Here is a 23,925-nt window from a genome sequence, read left to right as displayed (position 1 = left end):
TGCGGGGGTCTCTCCCCACCCTTCCCGCCTGGAGCCATCACCTCTGAGGTTTACTGGCCCTGAAGGCCGGGGGCAGACGGGGGTGAGGGCAGGTCCTCACTGGAAAGGAAGTGAGGAGTGGGGGAGGGAGGGCAGGTGTGCCCAGGTGACCCACCTGGCTGCAGGGGGAGGGACAGATGGTCAGTGCCCACCTCTGTGACACCAGAACCCGAGCCAGGGAGGCCCTGCCCGGCACCCTCCCCGCAGTCTGTGGGCAGAGCCAGACCTCTCAAGGAGCTGTCAGGTGGCCTCCGGCCCCAGGTTCAACTCCCAGCACCACCAGCCAGAGCTGGGCAGGGCCGTGGCCGGCTTCCTGGCATCAAGCTGCCTTGGCCGGGAGGGGGAGGCGGCTGAGGGACTGGACTCTCAGAGGGGTGCTCAGGCCTGAGTGAAACCTCAAAGCGCTCACATTACAGCGCACACGTACACGTGCGCCGAGGGTTCCAGCCCCAGGTCCCCACCTGCAAAGGGAGCTTCACGAGTGCTGGAGCAGGGCTCAGGGGTCTGTCTGCCCCACTCCCTTTAATCTCTCTAAAAGCCTTTTTTTTAACCAGAGCACTGCTCAGCTCTGGCTGATGGTGGTGCGGGGGACTGAATCTGGGACTCTGGAGCCTCAGGCATGAGTGTGTTTGCAGAACCATGATGCTGTCTACCCTCCACCCCCAAGTAATCTTACTACTTTTTTTATATTTTCCCTTTTGTTGCCTTTTTTCCTAGTAGTTACTGTTTCCTTGTTGTAGTTACTGTTGATGTTGTTGTTGGATAAGACAGAGAGAAATGGAGAGAGGAGGGGAAGACACAGGGAGAAAGACAGACACCTGCAGACCTGCTTCATCTGCCTGTGAAGTGACTCCCCTGCAGGTGGGGAGCCGGGGGCTCGAACCGGGATCCTTATGCCGGTCCTTGCACTTGGTGCTACCTGCGCTTAACCCGCTGCGCCACCACCTGACACCCCCGAAGTAAAAAAAAGTTATCAGTTCAGGTGGTGGTGCACAAGGACCAGGGTTCAAACCCCTGGTCCCCACCGAGGCGGGGGGGGGGGGGGGGGCGGGCGGGCTTCACGAGTGCTGGAGCAGGGCTGCCTGGGTCTGTCTCATCTTTCTCTCTCTATCCAGTAATAAAAGGTCATCATCAGCGGAGCAGCGGTGAGTGTGATGGCAGGGCCGAGCCTCCGGCAAGCTCCAGAGGGTGACTGCGTTCTCCATCGGGGAGGCCAGTGTTCCAGGCAGCGCTGACACGCTGAGACAGGAACGAACGTGGGGCTGGGAGCTGGGCGTGCAGCCGGCGACGGGGACCAGCTGTGGTCACAAGGGCCCCGCCCGGCTCCCCGGGGCCCTTCAGGTCACAGTCCGACCCAGCAAGCCCACTGGAGGTGGCACAGTGGCTAAGGAAGGCGCTGGACCTGCAGGCCGATGCCCAGACCGCGTGACAGACCTCTGCCCGACACGGCAGCGCCGCCACGACCTGAGAGGGAGCAGCCCGGTGTCCCTTCGGCGGACACAGCGTGGTGTGGTGGCCGAGTTCAACCTGGGGCGCGGAACGTGCCCGATACCCAGCTCTCCCCTGCCCCAAACCCAGAGGAACACCGCGACTTCAGAGGGTGCCTGCCCTTCGCCCGACAGGACGCCATGCGCCGGGAGCTGGGCTGAGACTCAGGCGATTTCGGTGTGAAGCGACGTGGGGACAGCTGACCCGGGAAGGCAGAGGCTCTGCCAGGTGCCTCACCAGAGCTCAGTTTCTGGGGTCGGGTGGGGGCGCCCTAGGCGAGCGCTCAGACTACAGCAAGCAAGGACGGGGTTCGAGCCCCGGCCCCCACCTGCAGGGGGGAAAGCCTCGGGAGTGAAGCAGGGCTGCAAGAGCCCCTCTCTCCTGCCCCTCTCAATTTCCGCCTCTACCCAACAGAGCAGTCGAGGACAGTGAGACAGCAGGGCATTCCTTGGTGCCGGCCCGCCATGCCAGCAAGCGGACCCAGGACCCATGCTTTTCACAACCCGGTGGCCCAGGTGGGGTCCCGCCCCAGACAAGTCTCCTCCTGAAACCCACCGCCTCCCCCAAAGGATGTGACCGACCCACCCTGACCCCAGGAGGCTGAGGGACTTCACGTGGTCACACGGCAACGTGTGGCTTCGCGTGGCAGGAGAGGCAGGTGCGACTGGGACTCGGCGGAGGAAGGGGTCCTGAGTCCTCGTGACCAGGGAGGCCCAGAACTCAGTCCTGTGGTGCGCGGCCACCCAGGGACACCAACACGGCTGGGCAGGGGGTGCGGGGGAGGCGTGGCCTACGGCAGATGCCCAGCTACCCACCCAGCCTGGCCGGAAGCTCCAGGACCCCCAACCTTCGTGCAGCCCCCCCAACTCCAGAGGGTCACAGGTCTGAGGAGGGGCTTGAGGGCAGGCTACTCTGTCACTCTGGCCAGCCGGCGCCTGGAGGCCTCCATACCTATTTCCCTGCTGCATCCCCCCCCCCCCCCCCGACAGCCCCTCCTGTGCCCAGGACGGGGCAGGAGGTTCTCCCCGCAAGACAGGAACTGAGGTCCTGGTTGCGGCCAGACTTCCAGGGCGCCCTGGAGACAGTCCAAGGCACGGGGTGGTGGGTGGGCGGGCTACGTGGCCCTGGAAAGTAGTGTCCGGACGCACCCTGCAGGGCTGAGTCAGGAAGTGAGTGGGCCTGGGCGTGGTCTCCAGGGAGGGCCTGCTCCAGCCACTGGCAGGAGGGGATCCCCTCGGGTGGAGGCAGCCCAGCGCCCATACCCGCTGGTCACTGAGCAAAGGGCCCAGGGGCAAGCAGGCTGTGCCCACCCCGTGGGGAGCTCCAGGCCCTGCCAGGCAGGAGCGGCACCCCTGGGCCCAGAAGCCCCGAGACGCGGTGGCTGCCAGAGCGCCTCTCGGCCCACAGACTACACGGCACCGGCCTATTTCACAACTTTAATAGAATATCGTAACTACTCTGTACAAACTGAAAACACCGTGTTCAGTGACAAACGAAGAGTGAGGCCAAGCTCCACGGGCCTGTGAGTGAACACGGCCCCCCCGCTGGCGGAGACAGGCATACCCTGTCCCCCACCCCATCAGGAAAGGGGGCTTCTGCCCGGCAGCTGGGGGCAGGAAGCCCGACCCCCTCCCAGACCCCGCTCTCTGGTCAAACGTGGTTTCTCAAGTCTAGGCAACTGCGCCCGCGTCCCAAGCCCTCAAAGCACAAAATAAATAAATATGGATGGAGCCACACAGCTCCAAGGAGAAAGGACACCCACGCAGCCGGGAGTGACGGCCCCCAGGCCGAGTCAGAGCTCCCACTTCTGGGTCTCGCCTAAGCCCCACTGTGCAGGTTAAACAGACGTAGGAGAACAACAGCGAAGACACGCACGCGGACCGGCCGGGGAGCCGCAGGGTCTGGAGCTTGCGGGAGGGCGTCGGGCGGGCTGTGGGCAGGCGGGTGGCTCACTGCTGCTTGCACTCCGACGGCTGGCTGGGCTCCTGCTGCGGGAGAGACAGACAGACAGACAGACAGACCTGAGCGGAGCAGACAACCCTGCCGTGCTTCTCCAGGGCAGGCTCGGCTGGCCTGCTCTCGGTGCAGACGCCTGCCCCCCACAAACGCAGGCCGAGGCCCCCCCCCCCTCCCCGGCGAGGGAGCACGGCGGGTCAGAGGCTGGACTCTCAAGGGTGGGGAGTCCAGCTCGAACCCCAGCAGTGCATGTGCCGGAGCGAGCTGGTTCTCCCTCCTCCCGTCTACTGAAAAGATGAGGCCTAGAGGGTGGGCACGGGGCAGGCTGGGAGGAGGGCGGTGCCCCATGGGCATGTGGGGCACCGAGACCAGAACCATCGCCGAAGGCACAAAAACCAAACTGAAGGGCGGCTGGGGGCAGCTCTGAGCCGCCGGACGTGGCCCCTGGGGAGACTGCGGCGCTTACACCAGCTCTTCCTACCCAAGGCTTAAGGTCCCGGTTCGGTCCCCATCACCGCAGGCCAGAGCTGAGTGGGGCTCCAGTAACGGTAATTCAAAAAAAAAAAAAAAAAAAAAGGCCGGTGGCGCAGCGGGTTAAGCGCAGGTGGCACAAAGCACAGGGACCGGCATAAGGATCCCGGTTCGAGCCCCCGGCTCCCCACCTGCAGGGGAGTCGCTTCACAGGCGGTGAAGCAGGTCTGCAGGTGTCTGTCTTTCTCTCCTCCTCTGTCTTCCTTCCCCTCCTCTCTCCATTTCTCTCTGTCCTATCCAACAATGTCATCAATAACAACAATAAAAAATACAAGGGCAACAAAAAGGGAAAATGAATAAATGTTCAAGTCTTTAAAAGAAAGCCAGTGACTCAGGAGGCTGGGGAGGTGAGCGGCTGGGGGGGCGGCGGGTCTCGGCCTGTGACTGTGGGAGCCAGGCGTGCAGGGCAGGATGTCCGCGCTCCGACCGCACGTCACCAACATGGAGCCCGCGGCGTCTGAAGGAAAAGGGGCGGCCGTACACCGAGGAGGCTCTAGCTCACTAAGTCTTTAGGGAGCCAGGCGGTGATCACAAGGACCTGGGTTCAAGCCCCTGGTCCCCACCTGCCGGCACAAGTTTCACAAGTGGTAAAGCAGGGCTGCAGGTCTCTCTCTCTCCCTTCCCATCCTCTCAGTTCCTCTCGGTCCCCATCCAGTAATAAACAAATAAAAATACTTTTTAAAAAAGATTTCTTTTGAAACAATAGTAAAAACGGTCTGTGTACGTGTGTGTGTGTGTGTGGGGGGGGGGGGGGGAGGCCGCCACAAGCCCCAGCATCCAGAGCTGAGTGCAGTGAGGGCTCTGGTCCCAGAACAAACAAGCAGGGAGGGTGGCCGTCACAGGAGGGGCAGGGGTGCGTGTGGCCTGGCAGTGACCCGTCGTGAAGGTGCTGCTAGTCACCCCAGCCCGTGTCTGGGGTCAAGGACCCCGTGGGAACTGAGCACGGCCCCCGGGGACAGGACGGCTCCGGAGGCCTCTCGCGCTCGACGGCCCTGACCCGCAGGTTAGGCTTCGCGCCCCTGCCTCAGAGTGACAGAGCACCGCCCAGAGTTTGGGGGGAAGATGAATCAAAGCCCGCCTTACCTAGGAACGCATGAATGATTAACAGACAAAAATCACACCTAAACGGGAAAAATCGAAAGGAGCCGTCAGCGCGGGAAGTGACACGGGGAGCCGCACCGGAGGGGCCAGCCCACTCACTCGGGACTCCCAGTCTGTCCACGCCACGCCACGACCGGACCCGTGAGTCCAGGCCCAGGCCCAGGCGGCTCTCCCCGCCCCCTTGAGGACCCCGGCTGGTGCTCGGTGCTGGTCCGGCTCAGACTACATGGACGCAGCCAGACCGCCAGGTGCAGGTCCAGCAGCCAAGGCCCCGAGCAGCACAGGCTGCGGGCGAGGGCCGGTGCCGCCTCTCAGGAACAGTTTCGAACACGGCCGTCAGGCTCCGTCACGTCACCTCACGTCACGTCACTTCCAGGGGCCTCCGACAGGCCGCCCGCCGCTCTGCTAACACCTGGGGGAGGCCACTTGCACTCGTCGCCTCAGTTATCTTAACCTTCCTGGAGTCCAGACGCAGAAGCCCCACCCCGCACCACACACCCACGTGTGCACCCACAAACACGCACGCACACACCCACAAACACGCACACACACACCCACAAACACACACCCAAACACACACACACACACACTCACCCACAAACAGGCGCACACACCCACAAATACGCACGTACCCACAAACACGCGCACTCACCCACAAACACAAACACGCACACACCCACAAACACGCACGCACTCACACAAACACACCCACACAAACATGCATGCACTCTCACACCCACGCGTGCACACACACACCCCCCACATACAAACACACACACACACACACAGGCACGCATGCACACGCAAGCTGATTCTGGCCGTCAAGTGAAGAACCAAAGGCCAGGGCCACGTGAGGAAGCCGGCGCGGAGCACGGGGGGGGGTGGGGGGTGGGGGGTGGGGGGTGGGGGGTGGGTCGGCGGTCGGCACTAACCTTGGGGCTCACTTCCACCTCGTCCTCATCTTCTCCCTCTTCCTCACCTTCCAAGTCCTGTGTTAAAAGGAGGAGAATGAGACGGACGGAAGGACGGACAGGACTCCCATCCCCGTGCGGTCGGTCGCTAGCCGCAGACCGACTGGGGAACGCAGGCAGTCCTGCAGTCCACAAGGACCCCGTGACAATCTACCCTCAGGGCGGAGCAGGCGGCACAGTGGTCACGCAGCGACTTGTGCTCGGGGAGCCCAGAGTAGCCAGTCTGCCTCTCGGCTTCCCTTTGTTCCCTCTCTCAGGTGACCCTGAGAGAGAATGCTGACCAAGTAGGTCCTATCTGTTAAATGACAGTTCTCTCGGATAAATGTTCTTTCCTTATTTATTTTACTTTCTGAAGACTGAAAAATTTGTTGGACAGAAGCAATGGAGGGAACAGGGTTAGCGAGAAGAGGCCTGGGGGCTGGGTGGGGCACGAGGGCAAATGAAGAAACTAAAAGTAAAGCTTGGCCCCTGCAGGTGGGGACCAGGGGCTTGAACCCGGGCCCTTGCTCACAGGAACGTGGGCTTGACGGACGCCCCAGCACCCAGTCCTCCTCCCCAAGCCGCAGGCCTCACCTCCTCTTCTCCCTCCTCGCCTTCTTCGAACTGCAAAGGAAGGGAACAGTCAGGCTCGTTCAGGGCGCCGGCGCCGAGGCCGTGTGCAAACCCTCAGCGCTGCAGGCGACCACAGCGGGGAGGTGGCCCTCCTGCCCAGGGACGGAGCACAGGCCTTTCACGAACGGGCTCCTGGGTCTGACCTCCAACAGCACAGAGCAGGCAACAGAGCCAGACGGAGACCACAGACCTGCTTCGCCACTGCTGAGGCTCCCCCTCCCCACAGGTGGGCAGCAAGGACTCGAACCCGGGTCCTTGCACGTAACAGGTGCACTCAGCCTGGGGCACCGCCCCCCAGAGCCCCGAACCAGCCCCCCCCCCCCCCCCCGCAGTTCCTAGTTCACAGTCTCAGCACCAGTCGCCCGGCCAGCACCCTGCAGCTCAAGCTTCCCTGCCGGGAAGGGAAGGGGAAGGGAGAGGAGGGGCAGGGCAGGGGCGGCCAGAGCATGTGTGGCGGAGCAAGTCCGGGAGGCCGTGCGAGCCGAAGCCCCCACCCACGCATTTCCCTCGCACCCAGAAGCCACCAGGCCAGCGGGTCGCAAAGCTGGATGGAGAGCCCCCGGGGTCCCCCACATACGTCATCCTCCTCGATGGCCTCCCCCGTGAAATACAGCACCGCCCGGGGGACGATGCGCTCCCGGAAGAAGTGTCCGATCTCAAAGTCAGAAGCCAGCGAGAACTCAGAGTCTTCATCCTGCGAGGGACCCGCGGAGCTCACCAGAGCGGCCGGGAGTCACACCGTCACCCATCACCCGCCTACCTTCTGGGCGCCGCAGGGCAGCGGCCGCTCCCAGGGGCAGCTTACTCTGGCTACTTTAACTGGACAGAGAAGTGGGGGCCGGCAGCCCTACTTGTGAAGCTGCCCCTGCGGCTATGTGCCGGGCGCTATGTGCCACCGGCAGCCCCTCGACTCGGTCTGGAGAGGTGGCAGACGGCAGGCACGGCGCCCGAGCCCGAGTCCCCCCCCAGTGGGTGTGGTGACAGCTACAAGGTACGCCAGGGCGCAGTACACCAACACGCAGTACGCCCTCCTGCCCCTCCCGGGTGCTCAGGACCCGAGCCAAGGGCTTTACCCAGCACGAGAGAGACAGTGACGCCCCGGATCTTACCAGTGACTCGCCGTCCCCAGAAGCTGGAAAGAGACAGGACACACATGTTATTTTTCCTTGACCCCCCCACCCCACTGCACCCACTCTTAGAGTCCATCACAGCCCCCACCCCGCCGCACCCACTCTGAGAGCCCATCACAGCCAGTGCCCGGTGGTACCACATCACAGCCCGAGATATATCTTGAGGTGACCCACAGCAGGAGTCAGACCGAAAGGCAAAATCCTCCCCTTCTTTTTCAGGGGGTGGGTGGGGTGGCGGGGCCAGAGAGCAGAACCCGAACCCAGCCAACTAGAGGTGACTGTGCCTTTTGGTGGTTTCGCGCGCATGCAAGCGTGAAGAAAGTGACCGGTCTCTCTAAGACTTGGTCGCAGTGGTGGCACCGGAACTACATCCCCGAAACCTTTCCAACCACGACACCGAGTCACTCACGAAAAACCTCAAGACCCCAGTCCACGCATCCAGTGTCCAGCGCAGGCTGAAGCCCCGCTGTAGCGTCCGCCTCTCTCTGGAAAGCCCCAGCAACGGCACAGCAGACGGCAGCCGGCCCTCGGGGTGAGCACACCGCTCGCGCGCGGCACTGGGCTCTGAGCCGTGTCTCCAGAGTCACAGTCACGGAGAAGCCCTGAGGCACGTCTGGCTCTCAGACGCCCTCAAAAACAAAGGCCCTCAAAAACACGCACCTCGCACCTGCAGGTGGGACCAGACCCTCGAACCCGGATCTTGGTGCACGGAAACGTGCGCTCTACCAGCTGTGTCACTGTCCATCCCACGTGAGGAGAAAGGGACACTTAAGACGGCCCTCACACAGCCTCTCCAAACAAACAGCCATGTCAGGCCGGGCGGTGGCGCAGCGGGTTAAGTGCAGGTGGCGCAAAGCGCAAGGACCGGCTTCAGGACCCCAGTTTGAGCCCCCGGCTCCCCACCTGCAGGGGAGTCGCTTCCCAGGCGGTGAAGCAGGTCTGCAGGTGTCTGTCTTTCTCTCCCCCTCTCTGTCTTCCCCTCCTCTCTCCATTTCTCTCTGTCCTATCCAACGACAGCAATAACAATAATAACAGTAAACAACACAGGCGACAAAAGTGAACAGATAGTCCACAGAGCGCTGCTTCTAAGAGCTCAGGCGAGGGCACCGCCCTGTGCACCCTGCACGCAGCCCAGAGCTAGTCAGTGGGAAGCTCTAGCCCTCCAGCCTCCTCGGCCCCGGGCCCCTCCGCAGGACCAGTGACACTCGCAGTGACTTACTCTCGGCCGTGATTTTGCCCCAGTCTTTCGAATACCTGCCCGTGTCTACACGCATCTGGCTTCAGCACGCCGGAGCCAGGCGGGGTCGGGGGCTTGAACCTACACCCTGGCACACTGCGATGTCAGCCCGTGGGCTTTATACGCCAATGGAGGCGGAGAACCAGCGGCTGACCCAGCCCAGCCCGGCCCGGCCCGGCCCGGAAGCCTGGAGGGCCGCGGTGTCTCCTCTCCCCAGAGGCCTGTCAGCTGTGCCAGTGGTGACGTGGGGACTGAAGCTGGGACCAAGGAGCCTCAGGCAGGAGAGTCTTTTTGCAGAACCAAAACTCCCGTCTCCCCTGCCCCGGCCAAGCAGCTCTGCAGGCACACGCGGTAGGTGTGTGGACGGACAGACACCCCCGCGCCCCCATCCGTACCTTTCAGCGGGCTGAAAAAGTTGAAAAAGGAATCGTTCGGCACTTGCTTGGTGATTGTCCTAACGGTGCCTCGGCCCTTGTGTTTCTGCTTCTTCTTGATTGTTTTCACGGTGACGTTTTTCCCTCTCTTCCAGTCAATAGTACACCTGCAGACACGAGCACGGCAAGCAGCCGGAGGCGAGTCAGAGACCGTCCGTCTGTCCACACGGCCAAGGGGGGGGCAGCCAGGCCGCCGCCCCAAGACACGCGTGAGGAGAGAGCTCCGCGACCAAGCCCCGGCCGTGCGGGGCAGCCCCGCAAAGCCAGAGCGCACCCGGCTCTCAAGGCAACAGAGGGAAGGGCCGAGCCGGAGGAGACAGGCCACTCGAATGCGGCGGTCCAGCGCGAGCCCCGCCCGCGGGTTCGAGTCTGGGAGTGGTGGGGATGGGCGCAGAGAGCTCTGTGTCTGAGCACGGGCCCCGGGGAAGTGTCCGTGCAAAGTGACACCAGCCATCTGTGTGGGGGCCTCCCGGGTGTGCGCTTGGCCCAAAACATGAGAATTATTTCCACCCGGGGTCGAGCCCAGCAAGAGGAGTAGTCCCAAGCCTCCTCCTGTTCTTGCTCTAGGTCACCGAGGAGCTCCTTCCAGGTCGGGTCAGGCAGTGCTGTCTGCCCCGGGGTTTCCACAGCGAGCCCGTGCTCACACATTTAATAACCGCCAACTCCCCAGCTTGTTACGGTGCCGGAGAGCGGGCCCACCCCAACCCTGCGTCTACTGACCACGGGCACGCTTCCCAGAGCCGGCAGCACACCCAGAGAGACCTCGGCTGATCTGCGTCTACAAGGCTTTCTAAAAAAATCTTTACTTATTTATTATTGGACAGAGATAGACAGAAATTGAGAATGGAGATAGAGGGGAAAAGACAGAGACATCTGCAGCCCTACTTCACCGCGCATGAAACTTTCCTCCTGCAGATGGGGACTGGGGGCTTGAACCCGGGTCTTTGCGCACTCTGTGAGCACTGAACCAGGCGCACCACTGCCTGGGCCCGTCCACAAAGCTCTTAAGCAAACCCAAGACCAATCTTCAGCTTCTAAGCCCACGCCCGCTCTTCACGCAAGCAAACAAGCGCTCGAAACACAAGTCCTTACCCGTCACAGTCGACTATCTCAGGACCTTCAAAGGAAAAGGGGTCAGCCTTATCTGGCTCGGACTTCATCTTGTAGGTTTTCGTCAGGACTGAATTGGAAAAGTAGTCGTTGGGCTCAAAGTGGAACTCTAATACAAAAGACTAGAAACAAAACCCACAGTAAGCACCACTTAAATTCACAAATTGCTGGAAACAGCTATTCCAGACAAGGTCATATATGTGTGTGTGTGTGTGTGTGTGTGTGTGTGTGTGTGTGTGTGTGTGTGTGTGTGTGTGTGTGTGTCAACACTTCCTACTGCGGTTTCAGTCAGGTTTGAAGACACAAAGAATTGTTCAGGTTAGCAACAGCTGGAGGGACCGTCACCACTAAGCCTGTCCCCCAAGAAACACTGAATGGGGCAGGCGGTGGCACGCTTGGTTAAAGCGCACACGTTACCATGACTGAGGACCTGGGTCCAAGACCCTGGATCACACCAGCATGGGGAAGCTTCACACTGGTGAAGCAGTGCTGTCTAAGCAACTCTCCTCTCTCTCTACCAAAGAGGAAGAAGAAAACCAAGGTGGGAGGGAATCACGCAGACACAAAGTCCCAGTCACAACCCTGGTGACAAAGAAAGAGATGAGGAAAGAGAAGCCACACTCAGGCTTGTGGAATGCAGAAGCAAACAGGCAGGAAAGCCAGGGAAGCCAGGGAGGCTGCAGGCCAGACAGCAGCACGGAGGCCGGCGTGGCGGGCTGACCACTTGGGTGGAAGGAACCTTTGGGGAGAACACACGGGAAACGTGTCAGCTGCAGAGCTGCTCTCAGGGCTCACCCAGCCGATACACCGCCACGAACAAAGACTTGGGTTCAAGACCCTGGCCCCCAACTTGGGGCGCGTCACAGGTGTAGACAGAAAGAAGCAAGCGGTGCTGCTGGGGTCAGAAGGAGCCGCACACGACCACACTGTTTGCGTTCCCTTTACGAGGTGGCGGCAGGAGGAGAGGGGGCGGGAGAGAGAGGGAGAGAGGAGGGGGGAGAGAGGGAGAAGAGGGGGGAGAGAGAGAGGGAGAGAGGAGGGGGGAGAAAGGAGAGAGGAGGGGGAGAGAGAGGGAGAGAGAGGGGGGAGAGAGAGGAGGGGGAGAGAGAGTGAGAGGAGGGGGGAGAGAGAGGAGGGGGGAGAGAGAGGGAGAGAGAGAGGGAGAGAGAGAGAGGAGAGAGGAGGGGGAGAGAGAGAGAGAGGGAGAGAGAGGAGGAGGGAGAGAGAGGAAGAGAGGAGGGGGGAGAGAGAGAGGGAGAGAGAGAGGAGGGGGGAGAGAGGAGGGGGAGAGAGAGAGAGGAGGGGGGACCACGCCCCCGCCACGCGACTGTTTTCTAAAGCAGGTGCCTGAGACTCTCCTGTTGGGGAAGGCGGAGGAGGGTACAGGCAGCCGAACAGGTGTGCAGAGCAGCAAGCAGGGAAACTGATGCAAAGGAGCACGCGCAGGGGCCGCACAGGACAGCTCAACAGGAGAGCGTGGCGGGCAGGTGGCGCACGCCCGGGATCTCTCTCCCGCGTGCCGCCTTCCTCATCGGCGGGTCAAATCATCTAGATGTGGGCCGGCAGGGCGGGAGAAGGGGCCGCCCCCAGTCTGAGCAGGGCAGGCGGCAGGCAGAGGGTCACAGGGGGGCGCGGCTCAGGCGGGCAGGGTACCCGCAAGCCTCCCAGCCGAGCTCCCAGGAGCAGTGTCTCCGGCACCTGAAACCGAGAGCCTCGGGGCAGTCGGTGAGCGACAGCAGTGCCGGAGTTCCTGTGGCACTGGAATGGAACCCGTCAGCCACGGCCAGGCCGGCAGGTCACGAACAGTGCTCCCGGGGGGTGCCCCGGGCCCCGGGGAGAGGAGAGCGGCAAGCAGCCCGCCCCAGCCCCAGCCCCAGCCCCAGGCGGAGTGAGAAGACGTCTTTGCAGACTTGTCTCCGCGCCCTCATTTCTGCCCGGGGATCTCGTGTTAAGTACCCGCGTCTGGCCCTCGAGTCTGTTTGAGGCGCAAAGATCACGCAACCCCGACAGAAGCGTGAGCGCCAGACTCACAGCATGCGGCGGCCTTCTGGCCCCTGCCCTACCTTCCCCGCTGGCCTGTCCTGAAGCCGTGATCAGTACTCACCATAGGCTGCCCAGGGTCTGAAAACCTCACTTTAATATCTTGCAGGTGCTTCAAGATGGGCTCATCGCATTCCTAGTTACAAAGAGAAATCAGTCTCTAAGGGCAGGGAAAGGGGAAAGAAAATGTGTCGAGTCGGCGGGAGCGCAGCGGGCTAAGCGCAGGGACCGGCACAAGGACCCCGGTTCGAGCCCCCGGCTCCCCACCTGCAGGGCAGTCGCTTCCCAGGCGGTGAAGCAGGTCTGCAGGTGTCTGTCTCTCTCTCTCCCTCTGTCCTATCCGACAGCGACATCAGTAACAACAACCACCATAACGACAACAATAAAACAAGAGCAACAAAAAGAAAACGAGTATGAAGAAGAAGAAGAAGGAGAAGGAGAAGGAGAAGGAGAAGGGGAAGGGGAAGGAGAAGGAGAAGGAGAAGAAGAAGGGGAAGAAGAAGTGTGTTGTCAGTTGCCTGCCTTGCTGAGCAGCCACTCCCAGCAAGCACCGCTGTGTGGCCTGGCGGACGGTCACCGGCCCCGGTGTCCACCCACCAAACACACGGCCACGCCGCTCGCAGCGAGGAGGACCCACAACCTGGGCTGTGCAGGCCTGGAGCCAAGCGGCCGTTTGCCCGAAGCTCAGGGACTCCTGGCGTTTCAGAGGAAGACCGACAGGGCCGGCCACACTGCTGATGGGACCGGGCCCAAGGGCTTTCTGAGGCCCCACAGCTTTAGGCGTTTGTCCGCTACCTCCTGGGTTACCGTCTCAAATCACTCCGACACCACACAACAAAATAGAAGGTAACTAAAGGCACCGCTCAGGGCGGTTACAGAAAGGACATGGCGGTTACAGAAAGACTGGTTTGCCCGAGACTCCGAAGCCCAAGGCTCACCCCCCACAGAAGCCAGAGCTGAACCGTGCTGGGGAGGGGCAGTGAACAGCACGCTAACAACTCTCCAGCACGTGGCTCACAAGGTAAGACGGCAGCCAGCCAGGCTCTGGTTCCCGGCACCCGTCTTAAAGCAGTTATTATTTTGGATAGGGAGAGAAGTTGGGGGGGACACACACCTACACCACCACACCACCACTGAGGAAGCTTCTCTCTGCAGCTAGAGATAGGCTGGGGAGACGGCACAGTGGTTCTGCAAAGACTCTCAGGCCTGAGGCCCCAAAGTCCCAGGTTCAATCCCCAGCACCACCGTAAGCCAGAGCTGAGCAGGGCTCTGGGAAAGAAGGGGGGGAATGGGGCACGGGCCAGGTGGTGTCGCACCTGTTACAACGTGCAAGGACCCAGGTTCAAGCCCTATCCCCACCTGCAGGGGGAAAGCTTTGCAAATAGTGAAGCAGGGCTGCAGGCACCTGTTTCTTTCCCTATCACTCCTTTCTCTCTCAGTTTCTGGCTGTCTCTATCCAGTAAATAAATAAAGATTAGAATAGATAGCATAATGGTCATGCAAAGAGACTCTTATGCCTGAGGCTCCGAAGTCCCAGGTTCAATTTCCCGCACCACCATAAACCAGAGCTGAGCAGTGCTCTGGTAAAAAATAAAAATAGTAATAATAATAAAATAATTCATTAAGAACCGGGAGTCGGGCGGTAGCGCAGCAGGTTAAGTGCAGGTGGCACAAAGCGCAAGGACCAGCATAAGGATCCCGGTTCGAGCCCCCAGCTCCCCACCTGCAGGGGAGTCGCTTCACAGGTAGTGAAGCACGTCTGCAGGTGTCTGTCTTTCTCTCCCCGTCTTCTCCTCCGTCTATTTCTCTCTGTCCTATCCAACGAGGACAACATCAACAATAATAACTACAACAATAAAACAAGGGCAACAAAATCGAATAAATAAGTATCCAAAAAAAAAAAAAAAAAAAAAGGTTTAGAAAGGCTTCCGCCAGGATTGTACTAACGCAGCCATCTGCCAAGACCTGGGCCGCCTGCCTGGCTGGCTAATCCGGGTGCGAGTGTCACCACATAGCCTCGAGCACCTGCCTGTCTGTCCCAAGTCACAATAGACCAAGAGCGTCCTTCCTTCCCGACAACTGTGGCGATGCTGCAGAGCTGGAGTGACACGCAGCGCGGTTTCCTGCGCTTTTGTCTCTTACTTAAGACCAGCTGGCATTCTGGGGGCTGGGCGGTAGCACAGTGGGGTAAGCGCAGGTGGCGCAAAGCACAAGGACCGGCCTAAGGATCCCGGTTCGAGCCCCCGGCTCCCCACCTGCAGGGGAGTCGCTTCCCAGGCGGTGAAGCAGGTCTGCAGGTCTTTCTCTTCCCGTCTTCCCTTCCTCTCTCCATTCCTCTCTGTCCTATCATCCAACAACGACGACATCAGTAACAACAATAAGAACTACAACAATAATGAAAAACAAGAGCAAGAAAAGGGGAAAAAAAAAGAAAAAAGATGAGCTGGCATTTACAAGTGCTGCATCCGCAAGACCGAGCAGATGCGTCACATGAAAGAAACACTTTGCTGGAAGCGGAGCAGTGCTCAGCTCAGGGCAGGGAGTGTCCCCCATCGCTGTCCCCCAGGCCCGAGGCTCCGTCCCAGCCCTGCCTGCCGCCTGCCCACAGAATGGCACCCGCACTGCATGCAGCCAGTTCATCTGAAACCGACCGACCCGGTGTCAAAACCTAAGACAGGGAAAACCGGGAAATGTTATGCTTGTGCAAACTACTGTATTTACTGTCGAATTAAAACAGTTAATTCCCCAATAAAGAAATAAAACACCTCAAGACAGGTAGGACCTGGTCCTTCAACTCTGTGTGACAGGAGGGAGACCCCAGACGCCCAGCGGCCGGGAGCCGGCGCAGCGGACAAAGCGCCAGACTGTCAGGCAGAAGGTCCCGAGTCCGATCCCCCGGCTGCAGCGCGTGTCCCGAGTGACGCCTGGCTCTCCCTCCTCCTCTCAGATACCAGGTAAGAGTAAAGTGACCCGAGATGATTCTGGCTCAGGACGACTGTACGACCGAGGGAGTGGGAGGCGTCTGAAGGGCCTTGCTCACTGCCAGCTAGTCAGCAGTGTGCTGCGCAGGACACCGACATTCTGCCTCTTGAATTTCGGATTCGACACCGTCTACTGAAGAGACTATTAAATACTGGGCGGTGGGGGTGGGGTGGGGTGAAGCAGGTCTGCAGGTGTCTTTCTACCCCTGTCTCCCCCTTCCCCGCTCCATTTCTCTCTGTCCTACCCAACAATAACGACATCATCAACAACAATAATAACTACAATAATAAAACAAGGGCAACAAAAAGGGAAAAAAGGCCTCCTCCAGGAGCAGTGGACTCATGGTGCAGGCACTGAGCCCCAGCAATAACCCTGGAGGCAAACAACAACAACAACAACAACAACAACAAAAAGCATCAGCCCGTGGGGCTCAGGCCCAGAGCCACCATCGCCCTGCCAGAAGCGCCCGCAGCAGGAGGGAGACAAACGCCACCCCGCATGCGTCCGTCCGTCCGTCCCTCCCTGGGTTTCCAGTCACACCAAGCACCACCCACAATCTCGCCACGCTCAGGCGAGTCCCCGGGGACTGGCGGTCCACCCACTGCGCTCACCTGGACCAGCTCACTGAGCATATCCACGTTTCTGAAGATGGTGAACCAGAACTCCGGGATCCCGCGGGGGCTGGGCTCTTCTGCTGGTGCTGCTTCTTGCTCTGCCAAGACAGCTTTGTCCTTCATTTCTCCCTAAGAATGCAAAAAAAAAGAAAAGAAAAAGAAACAAGTCCATAAACGGCCTGATGGTTTGATGCAGAATCTAACTTCAGACTATTCTTGCGGTCCGGGTGGTGGCGCAGTGGGTAAAGCACTGGGCTCTCAAGCACGAGATGCTGAGTTCAATCCCCAGCAGCGCATGTACCAGAGTGATGTCTGGTTCTCCCTCTCTTCTGGTCATTCTATCGTTCTTCATGAATAAATAAACCAAAATTCTAAATAAAAGAATTTTAAAAGCCTCTATGTCCTTTGAGGGGCTGGCAGAGGCTCACCGGCTGAGCGCACACACCACGTGGTACGAGGACCCGGTTCTGCAGGGGTCTCCGCCCTCTCTCTTCCTCTGGCCGGCCCTTGCGCTCTGCGCCCGCCCGCCACCTGCGCTTAACCCGCTGCGCTGCCACCCAACTCCCCTGCTCTCTGTCCTATCAGATAAAGTCGCAAACTGCCCGTTACGTCCGCTTGCCCGAGACCACCGTGCAGGAAACAGCCGCACTCCCACTGTAGTCCGCGGCAGCGGGGCAGACAGACCACCCCCCTCGCTACGTGTCTTCAAAGGAGGCGGGGGCTGGTCACCGCAAGCAGAAGGAAGCTTCTTCGTGAAGCCTGTGCTCAGTCCTGACACGAGCTCCCGGGGGCAGACTTACGGCCAACTTGTCCTCCTCGGTCTCACTATGCCACTCTGACTCGGCGTCTGTGGGCTCCGCGGCCCCCGTGATGAACTCCCTTCTCTACCAGGAAAAACAAGACACAGGCACCCTTCTCAGAGGCGCGCCGACAGCCAGAGCATCTGAGCTGAACGCCCCGCTCGCCCATGACTCGCTGGGCGAAGCCGGGAGCCCAACAGTGTTTAAGGTAGAGGAGACGGCATCGTGGTTACCAACACCCTCCCACTCGAGCCCCAGGTCCCAGGTTCAATCCTCCACACCGCCGTAAACCAGAGCTGAGCAGGACTCTGGCAAAAAAAAGACAAAATGGAGGGCTGAGAGATGGCACACCTGGCTGAGTGCACAAGGACCCGGGTTCAAGCCCCAGGTCCCCCCGCAGGGGGGAACTCCACAAATGGTGAAGCAGGGCTGCAGGTGTCTCTCATTTGCTGCCTTTCCTCCCCTTTCCATTTCGCTAAGGGGGAGTGTGGGAACTTGTGAGGACAGGGCTGAGCACGGTGTGGAGCCTGGAGGACACCACCCTCCTGCCAGCCTCTCTACCTGAGACGAGCGTGGAGATGCCTGTCCGTCTCCCTGTCCACCAGGAGATGTCCATCAGTCTCCCTGCCTCACAAACTCTGCACGCAGCCCATTTTCTTGTTCCCAAACCAGATGGTTCGTTTACTCACAGGTTAATGGAAGTTCATCTCCTTTGATCACACATGACCCACATATCGTTGTTCTGCTCCGTCAGACAGTAACTAGCATTCTGAATCCTCCACCCCCTCCGGTCCTTTTAACCTGACATGATCTGTCTTCTCTCTGTCCTTAAGACCCCTCTGCCTGCTGGTTACTGATAACCCTATTCTCCTCATTCCTGTGATGCATCAGACCCCTTGCTCAACATTTGCTGGGAATGCTCTGACCTTTTCCCTCTCCCGTACCTCTCCTTGCCCCTTTTCTCCCAAACCATAAATGGAAAGGACAACTTGCTTCCTTCTACGACCCCTCATAAACCCTGCTTTGCTTGTTATCAGACAAGTCCCGGGGCAATCCCTTGTCACAGCACTAGCACCGGACACCGAGCCAGTCCCGTAGGCTCACCCCTGCTGCCTAGGCCCTTGCACCTGGCGTGCGACAGGGCAGGTGAGCCGGGAGTCCATGCCCCCACAAGAAGTACAGCAGGGGAGGAGTAAAGGGGGGGGGGCTAACCGGAGCCCGGGGCAGGGGCCTCTGCTGCTGCTGCTGGGCCGAGAGCCTTCAGCCACCTACCAGCCGATCCTGTTCCAACCGGACTAAAGCTGACGCACCTTGTCAAAGAGAGGCTGGTACAAGGCCGCGTACTTTCTTTCCAAGTCGTGGACCTCTTCGTAGAACTTGGCTTCTATGTGAGCGCACTTCACCTGCAGCTGCTTCAGCGCACTGATTCTCCTCTTCACAGCTCTAGGTAACCTAACGGAGCAGAAGCAAGGGGCCAGCGTCTCACTTCCAGATCGACACAAATAAACTCGGGCCAACAAAGAAGTACCGCGTCTCGTGCTTCCATCTGCTGAGGCCAGGCCTCTGCCAACTGTTGCTTTCTTTAGCGGGGAGACGCCCAGCAGCCAGGAGCTCCCCGCTGTCCCGGGGTGGCCCTGTGGCGCCGAGGCTGGAACCCAGGGACCGCTCGACCAGCGACGTCCCTCCAGCCCAGAGCCCACGTTTACTGTGAAGAGCTCCTCCTCGGGGCATGAGGAAGGCGCCGCGCACTGCACTAAGAGCAGCAGCTCGCCCGCGACCTGCCGGGACTCGCGTCCTCGTGCTGTAGCAAGTCGCAAGTCAGAACGGAAGGCGGGCAGTCGGGGCAACGCAAGGGCTCGGCGCCTACCCCACAACCACGGGTCCCGCTTTTCTCCTTTTCCACTTTACAGACCAAGGAATTCAGAGGAGGTGGGGGACAAGGACAAAAAGACAGACGGCAGCAGGCCCGCTCGCCCCGGCAGGTGGCGGTCAGAGGCCTGAACCCAACTGGGTGCCCCCACGGCCCCACCGTACTGTTCTCCTACGGTCCCCCTCTCCGGCCGGCTGTGAACATGCCACAGCTCTGGGTGGCCAGTCAGGCATCCCGCCCGCTCCTCTAATGGTTATTTTTCGTGTCTAACGTCCCAATTCCAGCTTGTCCCAACACACCCAGCCCTGTGCCTCACTTGGCTAAACGCTTAGGGTGTACCCAGTGAGGTAGGACGGGCAACCCAATGGCCCTGGCGGCCACACAGCTCGCAGCGAGGGAGCGTTCGCCTGGCCGCCCCACCCGGCATTTCCTCAGCCAGCGCCACCCCCTTCTAAAGCCAGGAACGGAAGCTGCTGCTCGGCCTGCAGACGCCTAGGCCACTTTCCGGAAGCCAGTGCACCCCAAGCTCCCCGCCAGTGTGGGTGTTCTGTGGCCACACCCCGCCAGCCGTGAGCTTCAGCTGAAGGAGCTGGGCGCAGGGGTCCCCGACTATCTAAAGCGTCCCCAAAGCGCAGCTGAGCCCTGGAGGAAGAAGACAGGCCCCGGGCATGGGCCCCGGCCAGCAAGGTGAGTGCAGTGCAGGTGAGAGGAGCGCAGGTGAGCAGAGCTCAGCCCAGAGCTCCTGGGGGGGAGGGGGGGGCGGGAGCCACATTTTAAGGAAGGCCAGTGCTGTACAGTGCGGTGCAGCAGGCTCACTCCATAAGGATCCCGATCCCGGGACTCGAGCGCTCCCCGCAGTGCCGACTCGCCCAGGCAGCGCTGGCAAACAGACTGCACTCGGCCCTCCCTGCCCACTCACGTCTCGATGTAGCTGGAAGGCGTGTGAGAGACGCTGTCCAGTCGCTCCTGCAAAGCCGCCAGCACCTGAAGGTTCTGCATCACCTGGTCCGCGAGCTCCTCTGTGGGGACAAAGTGAGATGGAGTGAGGGCACGAGCCCTGCCCGGGGGAGGTCAGCAGCCGCCCGCCCTAGCGGGTGCAAGGCGCTGTCACCGACCAGCCGTCGGGTGGCGCTCCCCCGTGCGCCGCAGCGGTGACTCCTGCTTGCCAAACCCCCCCCCCCCCCGTCAGAAGCTCCCCCACAGGCCCCCTCCCCACTGTGGTGAGAAAGCGGGCTCCCGACTCCAGCTGGGCGTAAACCGGGGGCGAGTCTCCCCCGCCAAGCCGACCGGAGCAGGCCTGCGGGGAGGCTAGTGGGAACTGTTGGGGAGAGACTGAAGGCCGAAGACATGGCGCTACCGAGCCGGAGCGCAGAGAACAAAGCCCAGGGCAAAGGGCCGGACAGGCTCACTGCGGTCAAGACCCGGCCCGCCCGTGTCCAGCGCCTCGAGAGAGGAAGGGGGTGCTTATCCCAACTCAATGCAACACGGTGGTGGGGCGAGCGCCAGGTGTGCCGGGGAGCCACCAGCTGGAGGCCGGGGGAGGGAAGAGGCCCGAGGGAGGCGGCGGCCCAGACCCGACCCGGACCCGGTGCGGCCCCGGTGCGGCGAACTGACCTGCGTCCTGCGGCCTCCCTTCAGCCCCCGCAGACTCTGAAGGCGCGCCATCTGGAAAGCTAGAGCAAGGCCTCGGTCACTGCCAGGAGCCGGGTCCGCCCGCACCCAGCGCCGAGGCTTGACTCCCCCCCCCCAGTAAACCGGGACCCCAGTCACCAAGTTCACCCGTCTCACCTGTTATCCGCCATCTGAACGCTCTCAAAACTCCTGCAGATGAAAAGCGAACCTGGGTCACCACGCAGCCTTACCCCCCCCCCCCGTACGTACGTCTATGGGGTCTCTGAGCCAGCAGCCGCACACCCGCATCGCCGCTGACACTGCCGACCCGCCGAGCACGGGGACCAGACCGAACCTGGAGCCTTGGACCTCAGGCAAAAAAACCCCTTTGCAGGACGTCGCGATCCAGCAGGCCGGACACGACCCGCAAGACCGTGAGATGCCTCGACGGCACGGGACGACCAGCCGAACTACCGGCTCTGCCCCTACACGCTCGGAGGCAGGACAGAGGCGGACAGGGCACGAAGGGCCCAGACACCCCAGCCAGCACCCCAGCCCGGGACTGAGCCCAGACACCCCAGCCCGGGACTGAGCCCAGACACCCCAGCCCGGGACTGAGCCCAGACACCCCCAGCCCGGGACTGAGCCCAGACACCCCAGCCAGACACCCCCAGCCCGGGACTGAGCCCAGACACCCCAGCCAGACACCCCCAGCCCGGGACTGAGCCCAGACACCCCAGCCCGGGACTGAGCCCAGACACCCCCAGCCCGGGACTGAGCCCAGACACCCCAGCCCGGGACTGAGCCCAGACACCCCCAGCCCGGGACTGAGCCCAGACACCCCCAGCCCGGGACTGAGCCCAGACACCCCAGCCAGACACCCCCAGCCCGGGACTGAGCCCAGACACCCCAGCCCGGGACTGAGCCCAGACACCCCCAGCCAGACACCCCAGCCCGGGACTGAGCCCAGACACCCCCAGCCCGGGACTGAGCCCAGACACCCCCAGCCCGGGACTGAGCCCAGACACCCCAGCCCGGGACTGAGCCCAGACACCCCCAGCCCGGGACTGAGCCCAGACACCCCAGCCAGACACCCCCAGCCCGGGACTGAGCCCAGACACCCCAGCCCGGGACTGAGCCCAGACACCCCAGCCAGACACCCCCAGCCCGGGACTGAGCCCAGACACCCCAGCCCGGGACTGAGCCCAGACACCCCAGCCAGACACCCCCAGCCCGGGACTGAGCCCAGACACCCCAGCCCGGGACTGAGCCCAGACACCCCAGCCAGACACCCCCAGCCCGGGACTGAGCCCAGACACCCCAGCCCGGGACTGAGCCCAGACACCCCCAGCCCGGGACTGAGCCCAGACACCCCAGCCCGGGACTGAGCCCAGACACCCCCAGCCCGGGACTGAGCCCAGACACCCCCAGCCCGGGACTGAGCCCAGACACCCCAGCCCGGGACTGAGCCCAGACACCCCCAGCCCGGGACTGAGCCCAGACACCCCAGCCCGGGACTGAGCCCAGACACCCCAGCCCGGGACTGAGCCCAGACACCCCAGCCCGGGACTGAGCCCAGACACCCCAGCCCGGGACTGAGCCCAGACACCCCAGCCCGGGACTGAGCCCAGACACCCCAGCCCGGGACTGAGCCCAGACACCCCCAGCCCGGGACTGAGCCCAGACACCCCAGCCCGGGACTGAGCCCAGACACCCCAGCCCGGGACTGAGCCCAGACACCCCAGCCCGGGACTGAGCCCAGACACCCCCAGCCCGGGACTGAGCCCAGACACCCCAGCCAGACACCCCCAGCCCGGGACTGAGCCCAGACACCCCAGCCCGGGACTGAGCCCAGACACCCCCAGCCCGGGACTGAGCCCAGACACCCCAGCCCGGGACTGAGCCCAGACACCCCAGCCCGGGACTGAGCCCAGACACCCCAGCCCGGGACTGAGCCCAGACACCCCAGCCCGGGACTGAGCCCAGACACCCCAGCCCGGGACTGAGCCCAGACACCCCCAGCCCGGGACTGAGCCCAGACACCCCCAGCCCGGGACTGAGCCCAGACACCCCCAGCCCGGGACTGAGCCCAGACACCCCCAGCCCGGGACTGAGCCCAGACACCCCAGCCCGGGACTGAGCCCAGACACCCCAGCCCGGGACTGAGCCCAGACACCCCAGCCAGACACCCCAGCCCGGGACTGAGCCCAGACACCCCCAGCCCGGGACTGAGCCCAGACACCCCCAGCCCGGGACTGAGCCCAGACACCCCCAGCCCGGGACTGAGCCCAGACACCCCCAGCCCGGGACTGAGCCCAGACACCCCAGCCCGGGACTGAGCCCAGACACCCCCAGCCCGGGACTGAGCCCAGACACCCCAGCCAGACACCCCCAGCCCGGGACTGAGCCCAGACACCCCAGCCCGGGACTGAGCCCAGACACCCCCAGCCCGGGACTGAGCCCAGACACCCCCAGCCCGGGACTGAGCCCAGACACCCCAGCCCGGGACTGAGCCCAGACACCCCCAGCCCGGGACTGAGCCCAGACACCCCAGCCAGACACCCCCAGCCCGGGACTGAGCCCAGACACCCCAGCCCGGGACTGAGCCCAGACACCCCAGCCAGACACCCCCAGCCCGGGACTGAGCCCAGACACCCCAGCCCGGGACTGAGCCCAGACACCCCAGCCAGACACCCCCAGCCCGGGACTGAGCCCAGACACCCCAGCCCGGGACTGAGCCCAGACACCCCAGCCAGACACCCCCAGCCCGGGACTGAGCCCAGACACCCCAGCCCGGGACTGAGCCCAGACACCCCAGCCAGACACCCCCAGCCCGGGACTGAGCCCAGACACCCCAGCCCGGGACTGAGCCCAGACACCCCCAGCCCGGGACTGAGCCCAGACACCCCCAGCCCGGGACTGAGCCCAGACACCCCAGCCCGGGACTGAGCCCAGACACCCCAGCCCGGGACTGAGCCCAGACACCCCCAGCCCGGGACTGAGCCCAGACACCCCCAGCCCGGGACTGAGCCCAGACACCCCAGCCCGGGACTGAGCCCAGACACCCCCAGCCCGGGACTGAGCCCAGACACCCCCAGCCCGGGACTGAGCCCAGACACCCCAGCCCGGGACTGAGCCCAGACACCCCAGCCCGGGACTGAGCCCAGACACCCCAGCCCGGGACTGAGCCCAGACACCCCAGCCAGACACCCCAGCCCGGGACTGAGCCCAGACACCCCAGCCAGCACCCCAGCCGCTGCAGCCCATCACTAGGTTTTAGCAACAGAGGCTCCGTACTGCGGCTTGCTTGCGTCAGAATGACCCGCTGAGCGGCGGCGCCTTCTCTTCTCTCGGCGGCGCATTTGCTTCTAGCGTGAGGGACGCGTGCGGCACCGACTC

The 23,925-nt window shown here is 62.3% G+C and overlaps 1 protein-coding gene and 1 non-coding gene across 5 annotated transcripts; both read right to left on the bottom strand.

Annotated features, from left to right (window-relative positions):
• Window positions 1-2,950: 2,950 nt before the first annotated feature.
• Window positions 2,951-20,733, bottom strand: NAP1L4 (nucleosome assembly protein 1 like 4). Of its 4 annotated transcripts, none has more exons than XM_060177291.1 (15): window positions 20,704-20,733; window positions 20,530-20,588; window positions 19,835-19,934; window positions 18,356-18,497; window positions 17,046-17,129; window positions 16,243-16,374; window positions 12,714-12,785; window positions 10,592-10,731; window positions 9,461-9,606; window positions 7,808-7,830; window positions 7,276-7,392; window positions 6,660-6,689; window positions 6,048-6,104; window positions 5,098-5,135; window positions 2,951-3,515 (listed from the first exon to the last, which is right to left on the bottom strand). In XM_060177291.1, the coding sequence occupies exons 1-14, from the start codon at window positions 20,715-20,717 to the stop codon at window positions 5,130-5,132; spliced, it is 1,122 nt and encodes a 373-aa protein (XP_060033274.1). In that variant the 5' UTR covers window positions 20,718-20,733; the 3' UTR covers window positions 2,951-3,515; window positions 5,098-5,129. The 4 variants fall into 4 exon arrangements, with proteins under 4 accessions (XP_060033274.1, XP_060033275.1, XP_060033272.1 ...); XM_060177292.1 differs by having other exon boundaries at window positions 2,951-3,512; XM_060177289.1 differs by lacking the exon at window positions 5,098-5,135.
• Window positions 12,293-12,420, bottom strand: LOC132534209 (small nucleolar RNA SNORA54). Its single transcript, XR_009545882.1, has one exon. It is a non-coding gene; the product is annotated as a small nucleolar RNA SNORA54 (small nucleolar RNA).
• Window positions 20,734-23,925: the final 3,192 nt, after the last annotated feature.

The sequence above is a fragment of the Erinaceus europaeus genome, chromosome 17 (assembly GCF_950295315.1).
Source record: "Erinaceus europaeus chromosome 17, mEriEur2.1, whole genome shotgun sequence".
Taxonomy (NCBI): Eukaryota; Metazoa; Chordata; class Mammalia; order Eulipotyphla; family Erinaceidae; genus Erinaceus; species Erinaceus europaeus.
Note: the sequence above shows the minus strand (reverse complement) of the source record. Positions and strands in the feature narration are given on the sequence as shown.

Coding starts and splice junctions, on each gene's coding strand:
- NAP1L4 (XM_060177289.1), bottom strand. Junction 17,130..18,355: donor ACCAGCCTCTCTTTGACAAG/GTGCGTCAGCTT, acceptor TTTTCCTGGTAG/AGAAGGGAGTTCATCACGGG. Junction 10,732..12,713: donor CAGACCCTGGGCAGCCTATG/GTGAGTACTGAT, acceptor TTTTGTTTCTAG/TCTTTTGTATTAGAGTTCCA.